Source organism: Hermetia illucens, chromosome 6 (assembly GCF_905115235.1).
Source record: "Hermetia illucens chromosome 6, iHerIll2.2.curated.20191125, whole genome shotgun sequence".
Lineage (NCBI taxonomy): Eukaryota > Metazoa > Arthropoda > Insecta > Diptera > Stratiomyidae > Hermetia > Hermetia illucens.
Window position 1 is genome coordinate 79,289,872 of NC_051854.1, and position 22,863 is coordinate 79,312,734.

At 44.4% G+C, this 22,863-nt stretch overlaps 1 protein-coding gene across 2 annotated transcripts in view; it reads right to left on the reverse strand.

Annotated features, from left to right (window-relative positions):
* Positions 1 to 292: 292 nt before the first annotated feature.
* The window catches only part of LOC119660288 (sodium-coupled monocarboxylate transporter 1), a 32,950-nt gene continuing 10,379 nt past the window's right edge, over positions 293 to 22,863 (reverse strand). For both annotated transcript variants that reach the window (XM_038068760.1, XM_038068759.1), the window contains exons 2-11: positions 12,360 to 12,943; positions 10,976 to 11,135; positions 5,957 to 6,022; positions 5,842 to 5,893; positions 5,698 to 5,765; positions 5,203 to 5,357; positions 4,892 to 5,141; positions 1,234 to 1,614; positions 859 to 1,022; positions 293 to 727 (exon numbers count right to left, since the gene is read on the reverse strand). In XM_038068760.1, coding sequence (XP_037924688.1) covers positions 460 to 727; positions 859 to 1,022; positions 1,234 to 1,614; positions 4,892 to 5,141; positions 5,203 to 5,357; positions 5,698 to 5,765; positions 5,842 to 5,893; positions 5,957 to 6,022; positions 10,976 to 11,135; positions 12,360 to 12,622 — 1,827 coding nt within the window. In that variant the 5' untranslated portion in view covers positions 12,623 to 12,943 and the 3' untranslated portion in view covers positions 293 to 459. The remainder of the gene's footprint in view (positions 728 to 858; positions 1,023 to 1,233; positions 1,615 to 4,891; positions 5,142 to 5,202; positions 5,358 to 5,697; positions 5,766 to 5,841; positions 5,894 to 5,956; positions 6,023 to 10,975; positions 11,136 to 12,359; positions 12,944 to 22,863) is intronic.

The window sequence follows — 22,863 nt, forward strand, 5'->3', positions numbered from 1 at the left end:
GCCTGCAGATTGTGTGCGGATTGTGATGAAACCTCTATACACGTCCTGGAACAGTGTCCGCACTTGCGCAAAGTAGGTCGAGGCATCTGGGAGACCACTTAATATCAGATGCAAAGTTGAAACATCTGGAAGTAGGGAACATACTAAAGTTCCTGGCGGTAATAGACTTGCTAGAGATACGATGATTAATAGGTACACTATAACCAGCAAAAGGGGCACAACAGTTCTTAAAGAACGCGGTTCGACTTTCCCTTAGCAAAATAATAATAAGGAAAATGCACCTCGAATTATATATTATTGGAAAATTTATTCAAACTTACAAAACCTCTTATCAACTATTGCAGCCATTCTCTGAATGGAAGTCACCTTCATACAAAACACCCTCTCCTTCACATTATGCCTTGTAAATTCACTTCGACCTCCAACCAACTTCTCCTTTTTTCACTTGTTGAGCTAGGACTAGCTATCGTTTCCATTCACATTTCGACTGGGCAACTCGTATCCATGAATAATGCTCTCGCGTTCCTTTATATCTGGCTGAACACTTAGGTACTTCCGAGATTTAATGAATTTCCGTACGAATGGAGCAAGGAGCTTGGAGTCAACGTCCCTCGGGTCTAATCGGCCATATAGGAACGAGGATATTACAGCCACCAAAATAGTTATGGAACTTCCAATGGTGATGAACAGAAGATGGGAGATGGGGCGAAAACCGTTGGGATCTTGCCTGCAAGGAAGAAATCAGGACCAATGGTAGCAAAGTGCAGGGCCAAGGAAGCCGGATAAGGAGGGAAAAGGGGATGAACATACATTAATTCAATCCAGAGGAATTTAGAAGAACCATTTAGCTATTTATACTCGTGTAATGTTTTGTTCGCTGGGATTGTAAAGTTGTAAGTACATCCATCTGTCCGGAAGGGTTTTTCGGGCCATGTGAATTCTCCGGAAGCTACTGATAATTGACATCGTAAGCAAACGTACGCCATTATGAGTAGCGATGTAATGCCGCCCGTTAAAGCACTCTGTAATGTTGTTGAGTTTTAGTCAATGATGTGGAAGGAATATATGTAGGTCAAAATTTTGTAGATTTGAGCAAAGATATTATGTAACAGATTTACTTTTGTGAGCCAACTATTAAGATGTTTTATAATTTCTAATTTAGCAATTACAGATCATACAGTAAGAAAATTGTAAACCCAAGCGAAACTGGGCAACATAATTGAAAAGAATTACCTTTTTATTTATCCATGGCAAGAAAAGACCAATCATATACAAACCGCATTCAGGACCCATAGAAATGGCACCCATAGTACCTGACAACTGCAACACAGATCCCAGCTTTTCAACAACGAATACCATTCCAATGCAATACAGGCCAAACACAACAACAATTAGACGCATTACGATGGCAATTTGCCTTTCAGACATTGGCCGAGACATCATGGGTTTCCAAAAGTCCTCCAAAATGACTGCTGTCAATGAGTTCAGCCCTGTTGACAATGAGCTAAGAGCTGCACAGAGAACGCCTGCGATAAAAAAACCTGGCATGCCAGGAATGTGTCCCAATTGCTCCATCACGATTAGCGGAATCATTTGATCCTTAGCAGCGGCGAGCTGTAATATATAGTAAAAGAAAAATCTAGAGTTTTAAGGACTACCAGGTAGTGTTCAATGGATGTTGTATTTTTCATTCAATCAAGTTTTTTCGTAGTATAAGGAAACAATGTATATACTTAGGATTGCTTCGACCCCTCTCCTCCTATTTTGTGCGGACATGCTTAATCGCAGGCTGGGTAGATGGAGACAATATTCGTCAGAATATGAGGGCCAGGATAACAGGCGTCAAATTGTAATGTTATTTGCACAGGAACCCGACATAAGGGCTAGTAGGCCGGAGTTTAGTGATTTTTGCCTCCAAGGATATAGATGAGATCACCACGAAAGAGGAGGCTCGCGGGACCTAAGAAAAGCTTACGGTGGAACACAGACGACCATCACAGGAAGACTAGGACTAGGAGCGGGTGGCACTGAAATGATGCTTTAGATGCCATGGCTTTGGTCACGTTGCAAAGGCATGCACCAGTTTGAATGGCAGGTCGAAGCAATGCGGAAAGTGTGGATTGGAAAGGCCATATCAACAAAGCTAACCCACATTGCCTACTTCGAAAAGAGGAGGAGGCTGAGGACTTTCGGCACATTGCAGTCATCAGCCGGTGCCCAGAATTCAGGGGAATCCTGGGGGGGGGGGGGGGGGGGTTGATACAAATCAACCTCAACAACTACGAGGTGATGCAGTATTTACGTTCGCAAATCATCTGCTAAGAAGATATTGATGTGGTAATGATTAGTGAGCCATATCAAAATTACGGTGGGGGCATTTGGGTCCAAGATCACATGGGCTAAGCAGCGCTAGGGAGTTTGGAAGAGATGCCTTCCAGGACATAATGAAGCATCTGGAAAATGGGTTCATTAGAACAAAAGTACGACGAGCCTTCGTATGTAGCTGCTATGTTTCACCCAGCGCTACACTTGCCGAGGATGAACAGATGTTTTGATTCTCAATGCGAGAGGGCGTTGGCCGAAAAGCAAGGACTATACTCACAATGACCACCGAGGAATCTGTATGGAGATCAAGGGAAAAATAATTTTCGATAACGAGCTCTCAAAGAATGCCGGTAGTTTGCTTGTGTCGACAGTGAAAGCTTTCGAGCTTTTTCGTGGCGCTCAAAGCCGATATATCCTTCTATGGTACGACCACTCAGAACGTCATCGCTCCTCAGTGGGCAATCTAAATGCTAGTGGAACAACGTATTCATAAGTCTGTGAGCCGCGGTTTAGGTAAAAACCCGGTAGCGATGATCGAGAGGAGACAAACATATAACTGCGGGCCATTTAAAAGAGGCCATTCGAAGGAGCAAAAAGAATGCTTCAAACAGTTGTGCCACCATCCGAATATATCTCCTTTTGAGAAACCTACAGGGTTTGTTAAAAGAGATTGTTGTAACTCTGCTTCCTCAACCCCAAAGTAGCGTAAGGTAAATGGTAGTCTAACTCAACGAGAACGCGTTACATCTAGTAACCGAGGACCAGCTGCGGGAAATATGTAGTAGCATCAGAGACATGATAACAAAGTTTTCAAGTTGGCAGCGAAGACTAGGCCGCCTTTTTTCTGAGACCCCTGACTTTGATGATGAACTTGTAGTTGTTGTTTTTATAGTTATTACAGCAAAGCGACCAAAGGAAGTTGAGGTCTACGTAAGGAAGACAGAGAGGGTGAGTCCTGCATAAAAAGATCCGGTCTGACCTTGGCGGATGAAAAACGGAAGCGGCCTTAATAACTAACCGTAGAAAGAAGAATTCCTGCTTTACGTGTCACCTGTGTGGACCAAGATACTTGCATGAGTGGCAGATGAATTCTGTTTACTGACTGACTCGGAGTGTTTGCAGCCTTTTTATACCAACATCAGATGAGTCAGAGTCGTAGGATTCCTGGCCAAGAAGATGGGACGGGTCCACGAAGGGCCGTAGGACTCGCAAGTCCATTTTCAACATAAGGGGCTGGCTTGGACGAAACAAATACCAGATCTCCTAGTTTGGCTATTTATCCTGGATGCGGTGATATAGCGGAAGGTGCAGAGCATGTGATGTTTGACTGCTGAGGATTCGCGATGAAGAGATGGAAGCTGAATCAAGCGCTATGAAGAAAGTTGTCGAGATGGTAAGATCAAAGAAGAATTAGTTTACTTGTTTCTCGCAGTCGTATAAATACATGACTAGTTGCTAAAGAAGGTAAGAAGGAGGAATGCAGTAAGGAGCAGAAGTACGAGTGCCTAAAGGCGAACTTACTCCGCGAAGTAATACGTCAATGGTGGTCCCGGAAGATAGAGGCTGGAGAGACTGATGGAGGCTTTTAGTGGGTGCGAATCCCACACGCGCCTGCTTGTGGACTTGTGTTTATAAGATTTTTATACCTCGTAGTACGAATAAAGAAAAAAAAACAAAAATATCTGGCCGTTCAGAATAGGTGACTTTCCTATCAGCAGCGCTGGCAAGTGGTAAAGTAGAGGGTACTTATTGATATGTAGCCAGCAGCACAACCAATCATGGCAAAGTGTATTCTATTTGCGTCTGATGAGTAACCCGAAAATGGCTGACAATTTCATCCAGGACAAAGGCAACTCGTCAGATCCAGCCCCACTTCATACCAGGGAATAGCGTTGGGGAAAGCCATTCCACATTCGATATAGTTAATAGGTTAACTATAACCAGTAAAAGGGGCACAATAGTTTGTTAAGGACGCAATGCGATTTCCCCATAACAGAATAATAATAGACATTATCATCAACGGCGCTACATCCGGTATCCCATTTAGGCCTGCCTTAGTAAGGAATTCCAGAGAGTCTGGTTTTGTGCGGAGGTCCACCAACTCGACATCCTTAAAAGCTGTCTGGCGTCCTGGCCTACGCCATCGATGCCTCCTACATTGACATCTGAATCGCGAATCACATTCTCCAGGGCCAGGTTAAAGTTGACGCATGATAAGGTATCCCCTTGTCTTAGACCGCTGTTGCTGTTGAATGGTCTCGAGAGTGATCCTGCTGCTTTAATCTGGTCGAGCACATTGGTTAGGGTCAGCCTAGTCAATCTTATTAATTTTTTCGGGATGCCGAATTCTTTCATGGCCGTGTACAGAATACTAATAATAGCACATACTAAGTTTCCCGGGACCAAAAGGGCCACAGGATACCAAGCTCAGAGTAGAAAAATTGATAGAAATATGAAGTCAAATATGATTACTTAGAATTAAGGGTGATGAGGGAGTACATAGTAGGCTCCAGCCTTTTCAAAGCAATGACCTAGCGAGTACTTTAGGCAGATCTATACAACTTACCTTCGTAGTTATTGGATCACAATCGAAGTAGGTTGCATAAAGTAAAAGGCCGTTATAGACACAAAAGGCCAATAATATGCCAAGTCCTATCACAAATATTGCCAAAGCTTTGCGCGCTGATCGTGTTGTTGGTAGCGAGGAATATCGCTGCATCATAGTCTGGTTTGTTGTTGTGGATTGTACCCAATATATACAGCCTCCACCAAATATCGAGAACAAGGAATATCGTATTGTCGGGTCAAATGTTGCCCTGAAATGATTAATATTTGGTATTCATATAAGACTTCCGTAAATAGAAAAGATATACGTACGGTGGAACGTCCAAACGACCACTCTCCAAATTTCGATCCCAAACTACATCAAATCCGCCAACTTCTATGGTTCCTTTGACCATCACCGCAATTATCGCTGCCAGCATTATTACAGCCTGCAGGACGTCTGTCCACACAACTGCCTTGATGCCGCCCTGTTAAATTATTAAATGGGGTGTGAAAGCGATTTCCTGAGAAAGTACTTAATATGCATAAAGATAAGTGTTAATGTGTGGATACCAGTGGAGGTTTTGTGCAGATTCATTGTGGGAGCGAAGGCGTTTCTGAGCTTTGCCCATTAACGAAACAATTTCAAATGGAATCAGAAACATTCTTCTCTGGAAATGTTTTTGTTAATAGCGAAAGTGATTTTGTGAATAATGAAAAGGATAAAGTGATTATTAGGAATTTTGTCGTTAGTTTTTTTGTTATTTTGAAAATGGAAAGGGTCGATTGCTGCTATGAAACAAAGGCAGGTCCTGAAGCGATACTTACTACGCAGGTGTAAAATATGCATACTCCACATACAATTGGAGAAATGATGTGTATGCTAATTCCGGCAACTGCGCAAGGGAAAAGAAGTGAGAGTAAAAATTAATTTAGATTCTTTGGGTTATCTGGCTGAAAAATTTGTTATACTTTGATTCAAGGCCAATGCTGGAACAAATATCACAATTGGTAACCATAACATCTGAAATGATAATGAATTCATGATAATGTTTCATTATCACTTCAATTTTCTGCTGAGACATACCATATTGATACAGAACATCACTGATCCGAACCGCCGGACACCTTTCGAGAATCTCAGCTCCAAATACTGTGGATGATAAAATGGAGGTGAATTAGTTGAAAGATTTCGGTTTCTATTTTTGGTCAAGCAGTGCACTACAGGACGGACTGACACGGAATATAGCTCCCTGAGGCTGCCTCTCCTCCAGTGGCCAAGCCCTCGTCTACCAAGACCGTTAGTCTATTACTACTACTATTAACAAAACGCTACGGATCTAGATTGGGGAGTCGTACCACCTCCGCCATTGGATAGTTTGCAATCGGGGGTAACTGACTGTATTCGAATGGAGCCTCACCGATACCTGGTCGGCTCAGTGAGTAAGTTAGACTTTACCGTGCTACTGAGGGTTATGGCACTGCGAACCCCCTAACCCCATTATCGTGGAAAACAAATGAGTATCCGTAGTAAAATAAAAAAAAACTACAGCCAAACAAGCGGAACCCCGTGCCGCATAGAAACTGGTTACCCAGGAACACTGACAGCCAGGTGATTACACGCAAGAAGGGAGAAGTTAAGACGTCAAGCAGTAGTAGATTCAAGGTCAGCATTGGTATACTATGAGGACAAAAACTAACAAACACCACTGTTCAGAAAGCAGGGACAAGGAAAAGCACGTCTGAGATAATTATATATGTACCGGAAGCAAATTTGCGATCTGCAAGGGGAAACATGCAAGTAATTTGGGACTCCTCTTGAGAGAAACCAAGAGCTTGCATAATTCTTAAACGCAATTTAAAATATGTATGTCTTTCAGAGTTCCTAGCAGGACACGTTGCGGCTATTAAAGTCTCACTGCAAGCCGGAAGGAGGCAGTCGTGGCATCGGGATACTTCCCAGAAGACGACATCCGGGTTTCACCGGAACAAGTCGCTTAGCTGGTAAAGTACTGTGAGAAGAGGTCTTTACCACTTCTCCTCGACTGCGATGCCAACGCCCATTACGAAGTCAGGAGACGCAATCGAAGAATTTGTTCTTAACAATAAGTTGGCAATCCACCAACATTTGTGACCAGCAATAGATTGGAGGTACTAGCCATAACTTTAGGAAATATTCTAATGAACAGCCTGGTCAGGAATTGACGGGTGTCGGATGAGCTCTCTATGTCTGATCACAGAATAATCAGATTTAACATTGAGAGAATCTCTGAAATAAAAAGAAAAATAAGAAATCCCAGGAGAACGGATTAGGAATCCTATGCACCGCACCTGAGGAACATGGCCTACCTTCAAGGGGGCGGTGACATCAGGAGCAAACTCGAACTAGAAACAGTGGTGGAAAACCTCAACACAGTCGTCATTGATGCTTGTGAGGCCAACTGTCCGGCTAAGGCAGTCAAGTCATCATGGGATGTACCATGGAGGAACAGGAACCTGGCCAGAATGAGAACAGAGGTAGGAAAACCCTTCAACCGGGCAAAACAAATCAGGGATTCGCCGAGGTACAAAAATGCACTGCCTGCGTATAGCATCGAGATCATGGAAGCTAAATGGAACAGCTTCAGGGAATTCTGTGATGGGATCAAACAGGTCACAGAACCAACTACCTTTAGAACGCTGTAGCCAAAGATGGGGCAATATCCTCTGTCTGTTTGAAGAAGGAAGATGGGATATTTACCAAGAATGCGGACGACAGGATACACCTGCTTCTTAGAAATCATTTTCCGGGTTCCTACCCCATGGTGGCAGGCGACAACATTCTACCTGATACCCCAATAGCGAATGACAAGGGAACAAGGGAGCACCGAAAACTGGCAAAAGAGGTATGCTAAGAAGCTAGGGTAAGGTGGGCAGTGGAAACTTTTAAACCACTGAAATCACCCGGAGTAGATTGCATTTTCCCAGCACTAATCCAGGATGGCCTAGAAATAGAATCTTCGTAGAGTCTCTTCTGAGTGTGGTGAGGTGCAGCATAGCCCTGGGGTATATCAAGGACATGGAGACGGGCAAAAGTGGTCTTTATTCCGAAAGCGGGTAAAAAGGATCCTTTTCACCCTAAATCTTCCAGACCAATTTGCCTAACATCGTTCATACCCAAAACGATGGAGAAGGTCATAGCCAAATATATAAAGATTAACGTTCAAAAGCCTAATTCCTTAGATCACTGTCAACACGCTTATCGGGCAGGACGGTTAACTGAAACTGCTCTGTATCAGCTGATGAATGTACTACGGGGTGCCATAGAAATATTATAAAAGAAATAGCTCTGCGTACATTTTTGGATATCGAAGGAGCATTCGATAACACATCGCACACAGATATACAAGATGTCCTGATCCGTAAGAGAGTGCGAAACATTCGTTCGGTTACTAGCGTTTGGTGCAGGAAGGTTGGACTGCGGATCAATCCAGATAAAACCACCATATTACCATTCACTAGGAGACCTAAGCTTGATAACCTCAGAGCCATAAGGTTACATGACATGGAGGTGAAACGAGAAACAGAGGTCAAATATTTGAGAATTACGCTAGACCGAAAATTACTGTGCAAGACACATGTCCGAAACGCTTGTCGGAAAGCCACCAGGGCTCTGATGACTTGTATGCGCATAGCAGGAAAAAAATGGGGTTGCAGCTCGAAGATACTACTTTGGATACACACTGCAATAGTAAGGCCAATGATTATCTATGGGGCGGTAAACTGGGCGCAAAGAACTGAACTCACTACACAAGCCAGGGAATAACGCAAACTGCAAAGACTGGCTTGCGAGTGTATCAGTGGGGCAATGAGGACATGCCTAACGGGATCCTTGAAGGTCCTTCTGGGATTAGCCCCTCTCCATCTGTGCATATAGATGCAAGCAAGGAGGGTAATATTTAGAATGGCCGGGAGTATCAGTGAGGCGGGGAGCTGCCTAAATCGACGGAAGATTGATGTTCTTTCTAGGCGGTATCTCGAATTATTGATATCAAGGGATAACATGGCAACAAGGTTTCACTTTGATAAGGAGTTTGAAACACGTTGGAGCAACAAGGCAAACTGGAAGAGAGTGTCAGGGACATACGGGCTAAACTAGTAACTGATTACTTGGAACAATGACGGGTCCTTCACAGCAGAGGGAGCGGGTGCCGGTGTTGTTGGTGCAAGGAAAATGTACTTGGAGCCAATGGGCACGTACACTAGCATATTCCAGGCGGAAATATACGCCGTAGACAGATTTGCCTTCTTTAGTCTCCAAAGGAACTACAGCGAGCAGAACATTGCTATTCTTACTAGCAGTCAAGCAACGATGAAGACACTTAGGTCAAACCAGGTGGACTCTAAACTGTTATGAGAATACCTTGAGCGACTGAATACGCTCGGCTCGCCTAACACGGTCTGGATACTCTGGGTTCCAGACCATGTTTGGTTGGATGGTAATGGGGCAGACGGCGAACTAGCCAACAGAGCAGGGACGCCTTTACATGGGCTAGAACTCTTCCGTGGAATCGGAAACGGGGTCATGGTTGTGGCATTAAAAATAAAAACGAATGATTGAGGAAACCTTATCGGGGGGGCTACCGCTAATGGAGCAGTCCAATGTGCTTATTGGGGGATACGAATCCAAGCGCACAAAGCATCGCTTAAACCTCATCAAGAAGAACCTCCGAATCATATTGGAAATTCTGACTGGTCACTGCCGGCACTGACTGGCCACTGTCGGCTAAACTTCCTCCTTTCAGGTTTTGTGCGGAGTGTGATGAAACCTCTATGCACGTTTTGGGACAGTGTAGGTCGAGGCATCTGAGAGAATACTTAATACCAGATGCAAAGTTGAAAGATCTGGAAGTAGGGAATATACTAAAATTCCTAACGGTTATAGGCTTGCTTGAGATACCATGATTAATAGGTACATTGCAACCAGCAAAAGGGCCACAATAGTTCTTTAAGGACGCGGTGCGACTTTCCCTTAACAGAATAATAATAATAGTTGACATTCGCGCTCAAATCATCAAATTAGGCTCTCCATGGACCATGAAGGTTAGCCATAGTTTGAGTTCTCTGCATCTTGAACTACACCACAAGGATGGTCGAAAAGAGTGATGTGCCCTATCCTCAAAAAGTTGGCAAATTGACATTTGGCAATTACTGAGGCATTTCACTACTTTGTACGACCTATAAAGTTTTCACAAAAATTCTAGAGAGAAGAATTAGACCGTTTGGCGCTAAAAAATTGATGAAAACCAAAAAGGTTTCCGCACTTGAAGATCTACAATTGACCAGATATTTACGGTCAAACAGGTACTAGAAAAATGTTGGGAATTTAACATCGATGTCCATCAAATATTCGTTTACTTCAAGCAGGCATATGGCAGCATTATAGTCTATAAAGTAGTGGTTGCCACGGGAATTCCAGCAAAACTAGTAAGCTTTACCAAAATGGCAGACGGGCGCAAATCTGAGTCAATAATAGCCTGACAGATGCGTTGGACACAAAAAGTGGGGTTGCAACAAAGATATGGGCTCACACTGGACTAAGGCTCCTGAGGAGAATAATAGGAGTTAGAGGAGCAAGAGGACAATGACGAATTAGATACAACCATGAGTTGTACCAAATATTTGACGACCCTGAACCCTGCAAATTTGTAAAACTTAGTATGCTAACCACGTTCAACATATGGACGGATCAAGATCCTAGAGGCCAATGCTCAAAATGGGCTATAGGGTATCGACTTTCACGATTACTAAATGAAATGCCACGACTATATCCTATTGCAGGAGGGTCTTTTTTCATATGTTTTCTTTCGAGCTTTCATATAGTGATAATTTGATGTCTTTCTTGACATTTTATGCAAACCTAATTCATAAATAGAATAGAAACCCTCTTTACGAGCAGTGTTTCTTCTTAAGGGAACTCAGATTAACTGATAATGAAATCAATTTGTTTTTATCACGCTAAAGAAAGATTCTTATCACTGCTCAATAAAATACCCCGCAATAGATAAAATATAGCACTCAACCCTATAAAGTTACCCCGGGCTCAACAATGTAAACAAGTACATACCTCATAGGTTGACGTCAATTGCAGCTCATGAAAGACCGGCAGATAGAGGTGCCATGAAGCTATTGACGATATAGCCAATGCCACTACCATATACAGATAGTTCACACCGTAGATATATACTTCAGTCGATGTTCCAAGGAGTGCAATTCCTGATACCCAACTGCAAAAAAAAAAGGAAAAATAAGATTAAAACGATAAAATTCTTCCTTCAGCTTAGCTACGGTTCAAGATAAGTTTCCTAAATGTTTTGCCCGGACAGGAATGTAAACTAGGGAAAAAGTGTAAGGGAAAGTTAAAGAATAGTGTTATCCTTGCTGCCAGGGATGAGTAAGGCCATAATCTCTCTTAGCAGATAGTCCAAATAGTAGAATAGTGTTTCGCTGTAATTTGTTTGCAGATGACTCCATGTCGGAGGAGACTTTATATCATGTTAAATCTGAAGGACTTTCTGTGGTTGGAGTGTATCCAGTGTGGAGCAACAATGGCACAAATAGTTTGAAGACGACCGATAAATTCTGAACCAGAAGGTTGGATTTTTTGGATTTGGAAGGCTGTTTTATGGACTTCCTATACTGTTAGATCGAGATACTGACAGCGTGCCAATATGTTTTATCTTTATCCTTCATGGCTATGGTATATATGTTATTATGGAGTTAAAGGGACGATGTTTTAAGAAAAACCTCTCAGCGAGGGGAAAATTTGAATCCCTACAGACCAACCCCTGGGAAATGAGTCTTCGCGGCTTTGCAGGATTTCCCCCCAATGAGCCAAAAATCTAATTACATAATCCAAAGGCATATATACAGCGCCTTTTGTGCAATTCTCCACACGATTTCTCATCAGATGCTTTTCGCTTGAATCGTGGGCTATTGACTTCTTATTATGAATCTTCCGCAAAGAAACCACTTCCAGGATAACAAAGGAGAAAATGAGGATAATGTTCATGTATTCAAGCTCAATCGGCCAGAAAATGTTGAAGCTTGCTTCTGGCTTATGTGAAATATATAATTTGATACTCCAGATAATATTTCTGGCATTTAGATAGTTCTTTCCTGAAATGTATTTGCTTGCCAGATAGTGATTATTGTTTGCTCAACTTCCACTTGATACTTGATACGTTCGCTTCCGGAATAGATAATAGATCGTAATTTACCGTTGATGCTCTGCCTGGAGAGGCTATTATCTTCTAGATTTCTAGATAAAGAGATTCGATTGCGGAAACGGCGGCTTGGGAATCCAACCATGCTGAAAATGGGTAATTGTTGGAAGAGATTTTGGAAAATTGGATCACATTTGAGCCACCTTAAAATATTGTACATGTAAAGGTCTCCATTGTATTTATGTTTATGATTTATGTATTAAACTTGATTTGAGGTTCACTTACCTGGCAATTAAAGAAATGGCTATGGGAAGAGTTTTCATTTTCCGTCCTCCAACCAAATAATCCAGTTCCTCTGTCGACTCATATCTGCGGATATTCTTTTCATTTCCTTTGCTTTTCAAATTTTTCTTTTCCAGAAAACCAAAGTAGACTCCAATCCCTCCACATATGACGAGCATGAGCATGCATGCTGCATAATCAAACAAATTGAAGTGTTTCAAAGAAGCACTCAATTCCTCGACGGTAATTATCGTTTGGTTCATCATTGTGGTTGCACGGTTGATGAGGATAATACATTTATTCAGTCAAATTCGCTTATATTCCAGCTCCACTGACTGGTAATTTGAAGCTCATTCACCTACAGTGTCGCTAATACACTGCAGATTACACTAATCTAAAAAGATCCGAACTACTACCGTACGACCTGATTTGACCCTTATCCTCGCAAAAGGAAATTTGGGGTTTTTCCCTAATTTCGCATCTTTTTGGTTCCTAATTAGAATTTAATTCGCGCATTGATGGAGGTCGTCCTGTTTGCTAGACTGTAGGCTATAAACACTTCTCAGAAGACGGAAGAACTGTTGGAACTGTAATAAATTTAACTCAACATTAATTCAATCAAGCAGATTTGAATTGAAAAGGTCAGTTTACGGTGCTGTGAAAATTTATCTTCTTGTGAAGTAAATTGTTATTTTTTCCCCTAATTTATTGCTGTTTTAATGTAAGGGTGTTGTAAAATTTTCATTTTTTTATTAAAGTTGTCAGACCTGCATTGGGAGGTAGGGAATTCCGGAAGATTTAAGTTTGGCGATTTCTGGATATGAAGGAGAGCCCACTCGAAAATCGTTATTTAATCTGGAGTAGATCCTCGTTCGAATTACGTAAGGAAATTAATTATTTATTATGTTTATTGCTAATTACATTAAGCACTTCAAACACTATTCGTTTTGTTAAAGTGAGGGAAGAATAAGTTTTTGGAGATTTCTGGCAGTGAATATTGGACAAAACCACGGACGCCGGTAGTTTGCTGTGGGGAGATCTTGCGTTTGCATCACCCCCATGAATATTTGCCAGTCACTTCTCAAAATAAGCCCATTGACAACTGTACAAAGAAATCTTATTTTCAGTTTAAAAATGCTATTATTCTGGCATACATGCAATTGATTACCTAACAATAGGCAGCAATTGTGCCACGAATCGTGCCATTACCGTCTTAATCTAATTGAGTTGAGATCAAAAGAACTTCCATTTCATTGAGGTATTCTTACCAGTTCGCGATTGTAGCTCATAAAAAGATAATTCTTTGTATTCTATAGTTTAATGCCAGTATTTAATAATGATTAGTATAAGTTTCTGTTCAGCCAAACAATTGCTACCTTTCATAGTAAAAGCTTATACTAACCTCGCCATGCTACCAACATAGCATGCTGGTCCCAAGCGCAGGTAAAGGAAGAGGGTTTGAGGCAGCGCACTTTGTACTATCTTCGGTAAAACAAAAATAAAATGCTGAGATCAGGGAAAGAGATAAATTGAGTATAGTTGGAGTTATGTCCACTATGCTAAATCCTACCTGATCTCTCTTGGTGACAGGTCCCGCGACAAGACCACCAAGAAAATGCATACAATGTCGTTACAAATAAGATGATCGGAATGTGTGACAAGCCTCGGAGAAATGCTAGATCGTTCACCTCAGTCTACGCGGCTGGACGGCCCCGGTCCTGTCGAGAAATGGGCAAGGGTTCTTGACGAATGGACGGCATCAGCACATAAGCAAGTTAGTCCGAACAAAACAAATATGTGTCTGCACGCCAAATGTTGGCACCCTAACCGGAAAAACCGAGCAACATCGGCCGTCACTTATGCAATTACCAACCACTACGAATCTGGAAGAATCGTGAAACCAAATCAAAGGCACGATCCACAAAGCGGTCTCTGCAAACATCGGGGTCACCAAGCCAGATAAGCGGTACATCAACTGAGGTACTTGGCTTCGGGATGACGATGGTGAAATAAAGGTCCATGAAAGAAACGCCTCTACCACTAGTTTTTCGACGATAAGATGCTCGCAGATTGCCAAATTTATAAGAATTCCAAGCAAAGAAAGCAGTCCCTGTCATCCGAACGGACTATTACAAAAATGTTTACTATAAACTGTATAATCGGTTTCGCGAGTGAGATCTGAATCGATTTGCCAAAAGCCGAAATAAATGCACATAGGATATCGAAACACTTCTGTTGCCGCACCAGGCGCGGAAGTTTTACCAACAAGTCAGCTGGATGAAGCCTTATACACCTCGATGCTCATCCTGCCGAGACAAAGAGGGAAATCTGATTTCCGACAGAATGGGCATATTAGAGCAATGGGTTGAGTACTTTGATGAGCTACTGAACAAACAGAACATCGGCGAGTTGGAGGTCCCGCCAACTGAAGACGTCGGACAAATACTGCCACCACCAAGTTTAGGAGAAACAGTTCGTGCAATTCATCGGCTAAAAAATCATAAGTCGCCAGGAGCCGATGGAATTACAGCCGAATTGGTTAAATATGGAGGCGACCAGTTACACCAAGTGGCTCATCAACTTGTGCTCAAGGTATGGGACAGCGAATCAATGCGTGACGATTGGCAACGAGGCATTATCTGTCTCATACATAAAAAGGGAGATATCACACAGTGCAGCAATTATAGAGGTATCACGTTGCTGAGTACCATCTATAAGATATTCTCCACTATATTGCTAGGCCGGGTAGCCCCATACGCCCAGAACATCATTGGCCCATACCAAAGAGGCATCACTCCAGGCAAATCAGCAACAGATCAGATTTTCACTCTGCGGCAAGCGATGGAAAAACTGTTGGAATATGGATAATAGTTGCACCATCTGTTCATCGACTTTAAAGCCGCCTATGATAGCATAGCCAGGGTAAAACTGTACACGGCCATGGGAGAATTCGGTATCCCGACGAAATTAATAAAACTGACTAGGCTGACCCTGACCAATGTGCGAGGCCAGATAAAACCAGCAGGATCACTCTCAAGACCATTCGACATCAACAACGGTCTACGACAAGGGGATGCGCTATCATGCGTCCTCTTTAACCTGGCCCTCGAGAAAGTGATCCGTGATGCTGAGGTAAATGCAAGAGGTACGATCCTCTTCAAGTCCACCCAACTACTGGCCTATGCTGGCGATATCGACATCATGGGAAGAGCCACCCGAGACGTACAAACTGCTTTCATCCAGATCGAGCAGGCGGCGCGAGATTTTGGGCTGCACATCAATGAAGGCAAGACAAAATATATGGTGGCAACGTCAGCGCCGAAGACGAACAACATCAAACCGCACTGGTCAAACACAAACACGAAGAAGAATAAGGATTGGAGAATACAACTTTGATACCGTTGACAATTTCTCCTATCTAGGGTCGAAAATCACAACCGATAACAACTACGATGATGAAATCCGAGCACGGTTGTTGTCAGCCAACAGAACCTATTTCAGCTTACAAAGACTGTTCCGCTCGAAACGTCTCACCATAGGGTCAAAGTTCTTACTGTACAAGACTATGATCTTGCCAGTCCTCATGTATTCCTCGGAAACTTGGGTTCTTAGCAAGAAAAATTGAGAACTCTTGTCGCGTTCGAGAGAAGAATCCTCCGAAGAATTTTTGGCCCCCTACATGAGGATGGACGATTCCGTAGCCTACACAATGACGAAATCTATGAGCGATACCATGACCGTCCGGTTGTGGATAAAATCCGGCACAATAGGTTACGGTGGGCGGGTCACTTAATCCGTATGGATGAGGATGATCCCACCCGGAAAGTCAATAAGGGCAATATCTGTGGTAGAAAAAGAAGAGGAGGCAGACCCTGTCTAAGATGGAGCGATGGCGTAGGTCAGGACGCCAGACAGCTTTTAGGGATATTGAATTGGTGGACCTCGGCGCAAAACCGGGATGTCTGGAGTTCCTTATTAAGGCAGGCCTAGACCGGATACCGGTTGTTGCGCCGTAGATGATGATCTGTTGCCTTAATGACAAGAACGGTACTTTGCTTACCGATCGTTGAGCCGGAGCGGATAGATGGCAAGAATACTTCCAGCAGATTTCAACTGAATAATTTGCTTATCCTCTAGTTCCACAATCATTGCCGACATTTGAATCAGTTCCACCTGTCAGCGTGCTCAGAGGTGGCGGGAGGAAGGCGGGGCGACAACCCTGTCGGCTGAACCAAAACCAAGTGGTCGAGGAGAACCTCCACGTGGTGGCACCGGGAAACGCATTGGGTTGCCGGCCCTGATGTAGTGGGCGAATGCTCCAAGGCTTAATTAGGGCGATCAGACCCGAGTCTGCACCTGGACTCATCTGAAGTGGCTTCGGCCACGAAATCTTACCAGAGCTATACTGGTACCATGGGAACCGGGGTAGCCCCTGGACTCATATACTTCGGGAGAATTCCTGTCGTATATTAGTACAGCTCGGTTGTTTGCGGTTGGCCCCCTAGTGGGAGCTTCATTGGGGTTGTTGGTGATGCTCAAACGAGAAGAGATCTTCGGGTCTCGGCGTGGTGTTGCGTTTCAACACGGGTACTTAGTTCGGTAGAGTTAGGTAGGTCTTGCATCCACCAGTATGAATGCTAAGCCATGCACTTGGTATAGACTGGTACGGTTGTTGCTTGTCACAGCGGGGCTCTGATTGTGGTCCCAAAATCAATCCGTGTCTTAAGAAGACCGTAGGATTAAGTCTCCATGACAGGTACCTACGTTAAAACCCCAAGGACTTAACTGTCAACGCAACGAAAGTCGAGGAAGCAATAAAACGAATGAAATTGGGGAAAGCAACATGACCTGACGATATAGCATCGGAACTTAGGAAAGCGATGAGCTGGGATCCAACACTGTCGCCTAGTGAATTCTTTAACCGGGATATTCAGGAAGATAGAACACCAACTGACTGGCAAGAAATTACCACAGTTCCAATATGAAAAACAAAGGTAGTCCAGCAGAATGTTCAAATTACCATCCGATCCGGTAGTTTTCCCATAACATGAAGATTTTTGAACGCGTGAATCAACTTGAATTTGCCATGAACTGTGGAACTACTGCGCAATACACGTTCCGCAGTTACTCACGGTGAAACCCCGTGAGAAGCATTGCATTTCTGGATCTAGGAAAAGCGTTTGGCCTTGTGCCACACGAACTCATCTGGTATGCTCTGCGACAACAGTTGCCAGAAGAACTCGTACGCTGGGTTCATTTGTTCATCCACAATCCGAAAAGTAAAGTTCGAAATGTGGCGTATGTATAAAAACCACTTTGCGTTTCTTTTGGTGTTCACCAAGAAAGCACCCTCTCTTCGCTCCTCTTTGTTCTTGTTATGGACACTATCATACGGGACACCCAACGTCTAACTTGCAGCGCTCTATGCATTGCTTTATGCAGACTATGTTTTCGTAACGTACAATAGCAAAAACGATCTGGAACAACTTGTCCAAAAATGGAATGATCAACACGTTTTCAGATTGAATCGAAATAAAACTGAATTTTTGCTGAGGGGGGGGGGGGAATCACTGCCAATAGCAGTGATCTATTCAGAACTGAGCGATTTAAATATATTGGGACAATGTTATCAGCCAATGGAGAACTGGGTTATAAAATTGCTTCACGCATTAACACAAACTGGATGAAGTGGTTTTCCACAACTAGTGTTCTTTGTGACCGACGTATCAACGCTCGTCTCAAATCTTAAATTTACTGAAACGTCGTCCGTCCTGATGCTTTCTATGGTTGTACATGTTGGCCGACTATAAAAGACAATGAACGGCGTCTTGCGGTAATGGAGGCGAAGATGCGTTGGATTAGTGTCGGGACACGTTTTGATTACATCCGAAATGAGGGTAACAGCGACCCTATCCCTGCTGAATTTGATTCGTCTCCACAAACTTGCCTGGTGAATACAGGGACATGCTAGAAAGTATTCTAGTAGGTGACGCTTTCTCCTTCATTTTCCACCATAGATATTGCCCTTACAGACTTTCCGGGGTGGTTCATTTTCATTCATACGTATTAAGTGGTCCTTTCATCACATCCCATTTAGCCGGATTTTATCCACAACCAGGCGTTGCCTCATGTAGGAGGCCAGCAATTCTTCTGGCTGAAAGTTCGCAATTTTTTTTGTTAACAGTGCAGTTCTCCGAGGAATAGATGAGGACTGAGAAGATCGATATCGACAGCATGGGAGAGTAGTTGGGTGAGTTTAAAGAGGATGGTGCGTCTCGGATTAACATCTGCATCGCGGATCACGTTTTCCAAACCCGAGTTAAAAAAGGGGCACCTCAGTCTTACCAATTTGGTCGGAATACCGAGTTCTCTCATGGTCGTGTACCATTACCATTACTTGATGAACCACTTGGGCCGCCTCCATTCATCAAAATACTCAGCCCATAACTCCAATATGCCTGTCTGTCGGAAATCAGATTTCTCTCTTATTCTTATCAGGACGAGCATGGAGGTGTATGTGGCTTCATCCTGCTGGCTTGTAGGTAAAACTTGCGTGGTTTCTCCCTGTACTTTTCGATTTCGGACGTCTCTGAGGAGCATTCTACTACTCAAAGGGTATCCAAAGCACATGAAGATGGAAGCGGCGGACTGTAACTGTCCAAGGAGTAAGAAGTTACAGATTTTGAACTCACTCGGGTTTTGAGCAATAAAGTCGTGGGTGAGGCGCTGATTTTGGAAGATTCACGAGGCTCATGTTCCTCACGGAGAAATCTGTGGAAGACATGCTCTCCATTTTAGTGGAAAGTTTGTACCTAGTTTCTATGGTGCGGTCAGTTAAAACTAGGAGTACTGGAGATTCTATAATGAGAGGCACTGGTAACCTGACTATATCCCGTCTGTCGGGAGGCAACCATGCTGAGACAATTCTGTTCCCAGGACCTTGTTGCGGTCAACTTACAATACCAGATTAATGGTAAGAGGAGAAATGGGGGGGTCAAGCAGTGTACTGCAGGATAGACTGATGCGGAACATAGCTCCCTGAGGCCAACCTATCTTTCTCTAAGGATGAGTTGTCTCTCCTCTGGGACGGTGAGTGCCTTTTCAGGGGCCAAGCCTCTCGTCTACCAAGACCGTTAGTGAGTGGTGATAGCCACACCCTGCACGAGGTGACCCTACTATTAACAAAACGGATCTAGACTGGGGAGTCGAAAAACACCTCCCCCAATCCAGGATGTCATGCGAACCGTGCCCATTGGATAGTTTGCAGTCGGGGGTAACTGACTGTATTCGAACGGAGCCTCACTGATACCTGGGGTCGCCTCAGTGAGTAAGTTAGATCTTACCGTGCTACGGGGGGCTATGGCACGGCGGACCTCTTAACCCCCATACTCGTGGGAATCAAATGAGTACAAAACTGGAAAAAAAAACAAAAACCAAAAAAGCGGGGCCCCGTACCGCACCAAAACTGGTTAATCAGGCGGAGGCACGTCTCCGAATTACTGAAAGCCAGGTGACTACACCCAAGAAGGGAGAAGTTGGGACGTCAAGCAGTGGATCCAAGGTGAGCATTGGTATACTGCATGGACTACAGCCAACGAACACCACTGCTCAAAGAGCAGGGACCAGCAAAAGCACGTCTGAGATAAATATAACAGACGTCAGGAAGGAGACAGGTCTCAGTGGCGCCGGGGTTAAATGGTACCTGCGCTATCTGAAGGAAGGCCTGAAACCAGAAGAGGCCCTTAAGAAGGCTCAGGACAGACCTAAGCCATCTCTACCGGAGCCGAGAAAGCGGGGAGCAGCAGAGATCAGCCCGCATGAAGGGAATGCTCCCAAAAAACCCAGACCTGAACCCACGGGAGGAGAAAACCCGGGCAGGTCAGGAGTGAAGGTAGGACCCAGGAAGCCCGGCATTAGCTATGCTAGTGCAAATACTCACTCGGGAGGAACAGGAAATCATTGAAGAACTTGTCGTCAAGCAGATGATCAAGGGTTGGACGTCGAAACTGGTGTTCACCGGGATACGCTTTCGACCAGGCCTTATACTGGTGGACTGCGCGACGGAAGGTACCGCAGAATGGGTCAGAACCATAATTCCTAGATTGCCAGGCTGGGAAGGGGTGGAACTGTCAACATGTGCTGGAGATGATATACCAGGAGCCCACATGGTGACAGTTTTTCTCCCAAAGGCCGCGGCAATAGTAACAGAAGACCTCATGAGACTCCTAATTGCTCAGAACGAAGATCTCCATACTCGACTATGGAGAGTCTTCAGAAGCAAGGTGGAGGGAAAGGGTAAACTCCTCACGATCGGGGTAGATGACCAATCCCTAGAGGCAATTAAACGTCGAAGTTGTCATATCAACTACCGATTTGGCAACATACCCGTGCATGTGCACAAGGAAAAGCCAAGGAAAGAGACCTCGGAGGAGGCATCGGGTGGAAAACTTACAGAGGTCCCTGAAGAAGTCGCGGAAGCCATAGAGGCGGAAAGAACGGGATCAACCAGGGAAATAGACCTGCTGCCCAGTGAAGAGCAGAAGCTGGACGACCTAGACCTAGGACTCCTAGGGCTCGGGGTGGACAGCGACGCGCAGGAAAGCGCCATGTCGGAGGAGGAGGGTGACACTCCGAAAGTGGAGAAGAGCTCCAAACAATAACGGAGCCAATGGCCAGCACTAGGATAGCCCAGATAAACCTCCACCATGCGAGAGCTGCATCTGCAGTGATTGCAAGGGCAAATTCCAAGGAGAACATTGGAATACTGCTGGCTCAGGAGCCCTGGGTGTACCGGGGGCAGATTCGTGGTCTGCAAGGAGGAGACATGCAGGTAATTTGGGACTCCTCTTGTGAAAAACCAAGAGCTTGCATAATTCTCAAACGTAATCTAAAATACATATGTCTTTCAGAGTTCTTAACCGGGGACCTTGTGGCTATCCAAGTCGCATTGGAAGCCGGGAGGAGCACTCGAAAGGTAGTGGTAGCATCGGGATACTTCCCAGGAGACGAGAGCCGGGCTCCACCGGAACAAGTCGCAAAGCTGACGGAGTATTGCGAGGAGAGGGCGTTACCACTTCTTCTCGGCTGCGATGCCAACGCCCACCACGAAGTGTGGGGAAGCAGTGACACTAATCGTAGAGGTGAGTACCTTCTCGAATTTATTCTTAGTAATAAGTTAGAAATATACAACGTAGGGAACACTCCAACATTTGTGACCAGCACCAGACAAGAGGTACTAGATATACCTCTAGGAAATACCCTAATGAACGGGATGGTCAGGAATTGGAGGGTGTCGGTTGAACCCTCAATGTCTGATCACAGGATAATCAGATTCGACATTGAGGGTAACTCCGAAATAAAAAGAATAATAAGGAATCCCAAGAGAACGGATTGGGAATCCTACACAATGCACCTGAGCAACAACATTGCCCACCTTCAAGGGAGCGGTGACATCAGGAGCGAATTAGAATTAGAAACGGTGGTGGAAGACCTCAACACAATCGTCATTGACGCATATGAGGCCAGCTGTCCGGCCAAGAAAGTCAAGTCATCAAGGGATGTACCATGGTGGAACAGAAACTTAGCCAGAATGAGAACGGAGGTACGAAAACTCTTTAACCTTGCAAAACGAACCGGGGACTGGCGGAGGTATAAAAATGCACTGACTGCGTATAGCAACGCCATCAGGGAAGCGAAACGGAACAGCTTTAGGGAATTCTGTGAAGGGATTGAACAGATCACAGAAGCAACCAGGCTGTACAAGGCTGTAGCCAAAGACGGGAGAATATCCTCTGTCTGCTTGAAAAAGGAAGATGGGACATTCACCGAGAATGAGGGGGACAGGGTACACCTGCTTCTCAGAACTCATTTCCCGGGGTCCTACCCCTCGGCGGCAGGCGACAATAATCTGCCTGACACCCCAACAACGAATAAAAGGGGAAGGACAGCTCTCTTTCCTTCCTTCCGGTAACTAGCAAAAGAGGTATGCTCAGAAGCTAGGCTAAGATGGGCAGTGGGAACCTTTCAACCAATGAAATCTCCCGGAGCAGATGGCATTTTCCCAGCACTTATCCAGAGAGGCCTAGGAATTATCTTAGAGTCTCTTCTGAGGGTGGTAAGGAGGAGCATAGCACTGGGTTACATACCAAGGGCATGGAGACGGGCAAAACTGGTCTTTATTCCGAAGGCGGGTAAAAAGCATCCTTTTCACCCTAAATCTTTCAGACCAATCTGCCTAACATCGTTCGTACTCAAAACGGTGGAGAAGGTCATAGACAACTATATTAGAACTAACGTTCTAAAGCGTAATCCCTTACATCACTGTCAACACGCCTACCGGGCAGGAAGGTCAACTGAAACTGCTCTGTATCAGCTGACAGAGGTACTACGGGACGCCATAGAAACAAAAGAGATTGCACTGTGCGCGTTTTTAGATATCGAAGGAGCATTCGACAACACATCGCACACAGAGATACAGGATGCCCTGAGCCGCAAAGGAGTGGGAAAC